We start from the raw sequence: 8,003 nt of genomic DNA on the forward strand, positions 1-8,003 counted from the left end.
AACTGCTGCTAACGTAGCAGTGAAGCTAGGAATACGTGTGCATAAACCAACAGCCAGGTCACAAAAGAGATATGAGGGAGGATTTCCGTGCAAGCACGGTTCTAATTAAGTAACCTCAATCTTTCAAGTTTCCTAGACACCATTGGAATATGATTAAGATTTATAGAATTAAAATTTATGCAAAGGCGGTATCAATTTTAATTTAATTAATTAATTTATTTTTATTTTTTAAAGATTTATGCAAGGGTTAAAATACAAACATGCAAATACGATCTACTCATACAATACTAGGTGCAGTAGCATGTGAAGATACTCTACTCATACGTATAGCTATACGAATAGGCAAGCTTATGTCATCGATAAATACTTCCATACGTACAGGCAAATATACATCAGTAATACATATATGTACGCTAATTTGTAAATCGATATTAAAAACGATATCAACAAGAGATATGTGCAAATTTGAATCACTCATACGTATCTAAATACATTAGCATGCGGAGATAGTATACATACACAGATAAATACGACAAAACTAAACATGCAAGGTATTATATATAAACTAACATACGACTCTTGTATTGCATAATAATTCGATTTCGACAATACTCATTGAGATTGCGAATGTCATATAGAGAGCAGCTTTACCCCGTAGGGTTTAGAAACAACTTACCCAACTCAGATTTTAACCCTCGTTGGAATGTTCTCCTCTTTCTTGACAAAATCGACTTATTAGACAATATCATGTACGTATACGTAGAGAATACTAAACATGCAATAATAGACACTTATACATATAAATATAGATAACCATGCAAAACAGTATCATTGGTATGTACATATACATTAATATGCAATTCATACCCACTTAATCGCATATAAATATTTACTGGCGTATTAATATGATTCATGCATATTTCGAGCCTAAGACGTAAATAATAATCCATAAACTAATTTATAATAACTACGTACATGGCATTCATGCAGACAAAACGAAAAATAAAAATAACACTGAAAATTTGAAACATGTAGCTTCCCGCTAGTTCGCCTTTGAACTGAAACAGACGTTTCAATCCGTCGACGCGATTAATCCCAAAGGATTATCGAATTTTCAGGTACAGGTCCAGAGAATTAGGCCTGGCTATGGATCAGGGTGGATCAGTGGATGGTGGCGGTTGAACAGGAGAGGCAAAGGAAGAAATTCACCCGCGGACGCGGGTCAGTACTGCGGACGCGACTCCACACACGCGCACGCATGTCAAGTAATTCAGAATGAGTTCAAATTTTTCCAGAACTCTTATAATTTCCTGCAGTGTACTCTCCCAGTCCTAACTTTTAGTACCTGGAAGTGCAACGAAAAATTTGTGAGCGAACAGGTCTATTGCGAGGCAAAAATCCGAAAAAATAACAAAAACGTAATAGCGAACGAGAAAGAAAGAAAATAAGAGAATGGGGGTTCCCCCTTGATGCAACGTCCGATCTGTAGAACACGTTCTATGGCTTTTCCCCGGCAGCGGTGCCATTTTGATATTGCTCTTTTCTACGTCTTTAGAGTTTGAACTCTCTAAATTGATACAAAAGCAACTCAAAGTTCCTTACTCACGATTTTCGTTTTTGTAGAGCTAAAGTAAGGATTCGAACCAACCTAAAGTCTAGGACAACTACAAATTGTTTGTTACTCTTAGGGAACTAATGAGTAAGGTTATATTACTAATGTTAGGTTTCTTTCCTACACAACATTAAGAAAAACATTAAAGTTTGAAATCATGCACTTAATACAAAAAAGACAAATTACTAAAGAAAAAAATGGAGAGCTAATCCTCCTCATATGAAACTAACATTTAGTTGTTGATTTGAAAAGTTTATTGATTCTTCCTAGACTCATAGACAAGCCCCTAATGGAAGAAAACTTGATCCCTAGCATGTATGGCTCACTTAAGAGCTCATACATGCTAGCAAGTGGAACAAAGCAATGGCTTATCTCTAAGCTCATTGCTTTGTTTCCTAACTAGACACTATACCAACTATCATTTTGGGATAGGATGTAGAGCTAGTTGTTCTTCCTAACAACCTACCAAACCAACAACAATTGTTTTTCCCTCATATGAGTTGGATTAACTCCCCAAAAGGGAAGTTAGCTCATGATCCTTGGGACAAGGAAATTACAACTAGAAAAACAAAAAAAATAAAAATAAAGAGGAAGAAGATAAACAATCAAACTCACTTGCTTTTTATTTTCTAGAAGAAAATAAATGTTTCCTCCATTAAAACTATTACAAGCTTCTTACCAAAACTAAAAACTAAATAATCCCCATGACTAAGGAACTAAAATAATACCATGTAAGGAAAATAAGTCAAGGGATTAAATGGAGTGTCCCCCACCCTTGTCTATTTCCTTCTCCATTTGAGAGAAATCTCATTTCCTCCCACGTGAAACATCAAACTATATTTACTTTATTTTTATCCACCACATTAAAACAAAGTGACACCTTGCCTTTTTTTCACTATTAACACCTAATCTAATTTATTACATGCAAGGTGTCAACTTTGCACCAATAATTTATTATTTTTGTCTTGACATGCTCCATGATCGATGACTCATCCAATCTTGTGGCCCCGCATAGTGGGTCCATGTACCCATGGCGGTCCGGTATTTTGGGCATTTTACAACTTCCCGCCTATCGCGTAGAGTTCATTGCCCCCGATTGTCCGAGTGACTCTCTTGTCGATTCGAGTCCCGGGTTCGAGAGGTAGGAGCTTTGGAAGTTTGATGCTTCAGGCGGATTTGGAAGAATTCATATATACTGCCCTCGTGCTTTATCTTGAGGTTTAACTAATATTTCCATGTTTTATCGCAAATACCGCAAAAGTATGAAAATATATTTATTTCATGATTATTAAACACATAATTAACCAAATTTATATGTCTCAATGGGGTTTCATAATACACTTTTGGGTGCTTATCAGTATGCATGAGTCTCCCCCTCACCTTTTTCTCTCCTAATCAATAAGATACTGATTTACCCAAAATAAAAAGACATACCAATGTGCATGTTTCGGTTCTACTTCCTATTAACAATTACAGTTTTTGTCTTAAATGCCGTGAACCATAATATACAAGTCGAATTAGTACAGGGCGCAAAAAATGGCAAACTTACAACGATTTCATGAGCTGATACATAGGAATATTCAGAAAAAAGAGGGAACATGAATCCACTTTCCTTGTTCTAATGTCAACAGATTAGCGCATGCACCAAGAGCACTAACAAGGGTTAACTCATTTGGAGAAAATACAACAGATCTAAATAAATAATAATAATAATAATAATAATAATAATAATAATAAAACATTAGATCTTACCATAGACAGTGCTGATTGGGTTCATATCAACTTGATTCTTAGCAGAGAGAGAGAGAGAGAGAGAGAGAGAGAGAGAGAGAGAGAGAGTGTGTGTGTGTGTGTGTGTGTGTGTGTGTTCCAACCACGATCATGGAGAAAACACAGAGAAATCATAGTTTCTCTTGCTGTCGAGATGGGGGAGAGAGAGATCCAAAGTGTGGATTTCTAATTTGAGCTAGGAAAAGACGTTTTTACCCCCACTTTGTTATTTGAAATTTGGAGTGTTAGATCATCAGATCTTGAGGCGAGATCGGACGGCTGAGGAGAAGTGTGAGATAAGAGTGGCAATATTAGAGTGGCACTCTAGACAAATATATATATATATATATATATATATATATATATATATATATATATATAAAGTACAAACTTCATAGAACGTATACAGAATTACAGTACCCATCCAATTAAAATGACTTAGGAATATGTGTGAAGATATACTTAGGCAGATACTTATATTCACTGCAAGGACAATTTCTTTGGTTAAGACTCTTTTAAGGAATTTTAATGATAAGAAACCTTTGGTTAATGTATTGGATAAGTATGTTAAGTTGGTTAGAACCGAACATTGTTTTCATTTGTTTGAAGAACTTGGGAAGAGAGATAAGTGGCTTCAATGCCTCGAGGTTTGTTTTTTTTTTTTCACATTTTGATTGATATGGGGTTTGTTTATTAGACTATACTAGATTTGACATTTTGATTGAACTTGTGTAAGTACCATTTTTGGTTTAATCATCAAAATCAATAGTAGCTTTGAACTCATGGAAATGTTAGAAAGACATTTAGCTGCCTCCCCTCTATGGAGGCTTAGTAGTTGGAAGTGTCATCATAGGCCTAATGTCCATCTATTTAATGCCAAGGCCATATGATACAACTCTAATGTCACATACAAAGGAAACTGCTGGACGTGAAATTCACCAAAGTCATAGACCACTCAGGCTGATTTTGGTGAAGATGATCCCTAATTATTGCCCCTGAAAGCCACTCAGCACAGTTCATAGCAAAGACATTCATTTATAAATATAGGTGTTTCGAATGACAAAGGTGACCTAGATGATGCATATCATTATGATTCTTTCTGTCAAAACATCTTTTTGAATGCATTGGTCGCTCTGATTCAAATGTTGAATCAGGTATTCAGGTGGATGCAAAAACAGCGCTGGTACGTTGCGGATAATGGTGTTTATTCTAAGTTGATATCGGTGATGGGAAAGAAAGGCCAAATACGGATGGCCATGTGGCTCTTCTCAGAGATGCGTAACAGTGGTTGCCGGCCGAATACATCTGTCTACAATTCACTCATTTCTGCTCATCTGCATTCCAGAGATAAATCTAAGGCTTTAGCAAAAGCCCTTGGATACTTTGAGAAGATGAAAGGTATAGAGCGGTGCAAACCGAGCATTGTCACATACAATATTCTCTTGAGAGCTTTTGCGCAGGCACACAAGGTGGATCAAGTCAATGCATTGTTCAAAGATCTTGAGGAGAGCATCGTTTCCCCTGATATCTATACTTATAATGGAGTGATGGATGCATATGGAAAAAATAGGATGATTAGAGAAATGGAATCTGTACTTTCGCAAATGAAGAGTAATCAAATCAAGCCAGATGGCATCACCTTCAACCTGCTGATTGATTCATATGGGAGGCGACAAGCTTTTGAGAAGATGGAACAAGTATACAAGAGTTTATTGCGCTCCAGGGAAAAGCCAACTTTGCCCATATTCAATTCCATGATCACAAATTATGGGAAGGCTAGAGTTAAAGATAAGGCTGAGGCTGTTTTTAAAAAGATATACGAAATGGGTTACAAGCCAAGCTATGTTACTTATGAGAGTCTCATCACAACTTATGCTTTATGTGATTGTGTTTCAAAGGCCAGAGAAATATTTGATGAGATGATGGATTTGAAAAAAGAAATGCATGTTTCGACTCTAAATGCTATGCTTGATGCTTACTGTATGAATGGATTGCCCGCTGAAGCAGATCAGCTTTTTGAATATGCTCATAAGAATGGGTTGCTTCCAGATGCCCCAACTTATAAACTTCTGTACAAGGCCTATACTAAAGCTAATATGAAGGAGCTTGTACAGAAATTGCTAAAATACATGGACAACAGTGGTATAGTTCCAAACAAGAAGTTCTTCCTGGAGGCTTTAGGAGCCTTTGGATCTTCACGGGCAGGATCAGAATCTAGTCGTGGTGCAACTGGTGCAACTACTCAACTAATCGATAAACAGAAGCACAGTGCAAAGGCAACCTGAATCATCTCTTGATTTGCATTTTCAATCTTATAGTCAAGTTGAAGGTTTACATACATCTAAACCTGTTTATGTTTTTAGTTTAAACCATTTTCTATGTTTTTAGTTTTTCAGCGTGTTACCAAACACGTGACACATTTCAAATTCCTGGAAAATGTTTTATTTTCAACCATTTTCCGTGAACCAAACGTAGCCATTGTCTTTAGATGTTGAACTAGTGTATGTATTTTGTTGCTATATGATATCGATGCTTAAACTTTTTCTTCTATGTTCTTGCATTTACTGTCATTTTTCTTCTTGTTGTTGGATAAAGCTTTGATTTTCTTGGTCTGTGTTACACTTTTTGAAAAATTTATTTTATAATGTGACATAAATATGAACTGTAATTTGCTGGTTGACATGATTATGGAAGTGATTAAAGAAGAAGATGAGCTTATTTACCCTTGAAACAAATTCAAACGCAAATCTTGTTCAGGAAAGACATACATAAGCCTCGACAGTGTTGATTGGGTTCATATCAACTTGATTCTTAGCAGGAGAGAGAGAGAGAGAGAGAGTTCCAACCACGATCATGGAGAAAACATAGAGAAATCATAGTTTCTCTTGCTGTCGAGATGGGGGAGAGAGAGATCCAAAGTGTGGATTTCTAATTTGAGCTAGGAAAAGACGTTTTTACCCCCACTTTGTTGTTTGAAATTTGGAGTGTTAGATCATCAGATCTTGAGGCGAGATCGGACGGCTGAGGAGAAGTGTGAGATAAGAGTGGCAATATTAGAGTGGCACTCTAGACAAATATATATGGGGTGGGATAGAGGTACGCTTATTCTTGTAGCCACATTATGGGCAATGATGAATCCAAACCATTGATCTCGTAGCAAATCCTATGGACATAGTCTACTCTATATTACCAAATCGAAATAAACGAAATTTCAGAAAAACAAAATTTTGCTAAACAAAAATCGTGTTTTTCTTCTTCTCCAAAATTAGATCGAAAAATTTTTCTACCCTCTTCTCTCCGAATTCCAAGATTGAGGAGGTTGATTAAGTCTTTTCAATTTAGCCAGTTACATCCGATTTCGATTTCTTGTTGGTTGTGGTATATTCCCTCATGTTGTAAAAAAGTTAATGCATTTTTTAAAGAACCGATTAGATCAAGGAAATTGCTTGTGGGCTTTTCAATTATAGGTTTTAAGTACCCTTTTTTCTTTTGGTTTGATTGAGATGATGGTTAAATTATAATCGCGACTTTAGCTGCCAAAGATGTTTGCATTGACGTGTGTTTTAGACAACCTACTCTGCGAGGGCTTACCCCCAATATATCTCTTTTTTTGCTTAGTTTCCTTTTGGCGGGGAGGTTTCTTAGCTTTTGTTTTGTTTTGTTTTTTTTTTTCGCCTTACGTTCTAAGTTGCGGTGAATATATTGGAAGTGTTGAATTGTATTGTATGCTCATAAGTCGATCTTTGTTTAGTATTTTTCTCCTTTATTTAAATGATATTTGCTATCCGACATTGTTAGAAATTAAGTGGTGTTTCCCCTCTTTCAATTGAGTGTGGATTTTTGTATGATAAAGTTGACTTGCAATACAAGATATAATTTTTAGATTCCATATATAAGTGCTTACAGAGTTATAGTTTGATCCTAAATTAGTTTATTTTCCAATGTATTGCCAAGAAAAACGCGTGTCGATGGTGTTCATCTTGTGCTAGGCCTATCAATGTTGTCTGGAAGCGTGCTATTTGCTTGGAATTCATAGACAAGGTGTGTTGATAAATGAAGCTTACTAGATTCGGTTTGATTTGTAATAGAGCAAGGAGCGACCACCTAGCAACCATAAGTGAAGCTAAAGGTCATTTCTCGAAGTTTTTTGCTTTGCTTGGTAATGGTTCTTGAGGTGGTCAAAGTCCAAGGTGACAATCTACTTCACTACACAATTGAGACAAACATCGATCCTGAGTATTCACAATCCAGCCCTTGTCGGTCTCACTCTAAAAACAACCCGGATACCACCATTTTACTTTACATGCTTAGGGACCCAACACAAACCAAGGCTTTCCAACTTGAACTCCACTTCATCTCCTCCAATCACTATGCTTCTTTTCTTTACGTGTTGCAATGTTTTGACAAACTCAAGTTTGAAATTTTTCCGCCGACGATTTCCCTTCTTCATTTGTAATATATGGGGATTCAAGCAAGCTTGGTTTGTAAAGGTGGGACAGGCTTTTAGAAGCGAGAAAAGGCGCATGGAGTAGACCGGAGTGTATATATATATGTGTTTAAAACAAATGTATGAAAAATTCTATTAATAAAATTGGATTCAGAGGCCATTTTAGCATGGGGC

At 36.3% G+C, this 8,003-nt stretch overlaps 1 protein-coding gene across 1 annotated transcript; it reads left to right on the forward strand.

Moving 5' to 3' along the window:
* The first annotated feature begins 3,828 nt into the window (after positions 1-3,828).
* LOC147474459 (uncharacterized) lies at positions 3,829-5,844 on the forward strand. The gene is made up of 2 exons (XM_086585088.1): positions 3,829-4,029; positions 4,537-5,844. Exons 1-2 carry the CDS (start codon positions 3,829-3,831, stop codon positions 5,665-5,667), a joined length of 1,332 nt encoding a protein of 443 aa, XP_086441214.1. The 3' UTR covers positions 5,668-5,844.
* The last annotated feature ends 2,159 nt before the right edge of the window (positions 5,845-8,003 follow it).

Source organism: Coptis chinensis, chromosome 9 (assembly GCF_015680905.1).
Source record: "Coptis chinensis isolate HL-2020 chromosome 9, ASM1568090v1, whole genome shotgun sequence".
Lineage (NCBI taxonomy): Eukaryota > Viridiplantae > Streptophyta > Magnoliopsida > Ranunculales > Ranunculaceae > Coptis > Coptis chinensis.

What these genes read in the sequence shown, in the direction of transcription:
- LOC147474459 (XM_086585088.1), top strand. Translation starts at nt 3,829, where the DNA reads ATGTGTGAAGATATACTTAGGCAGATACTTATATTCACTGCAAGGACA. An exon ending in AGTGGCTTCAATGCCTCGAG is followed by an intron (nt 4,030 to 4,536) that starts GTTTGTTTTTTT and finishes ATGTTGAATCAG; the next exon opens with GTATTCAGGTGGATGCAAAA.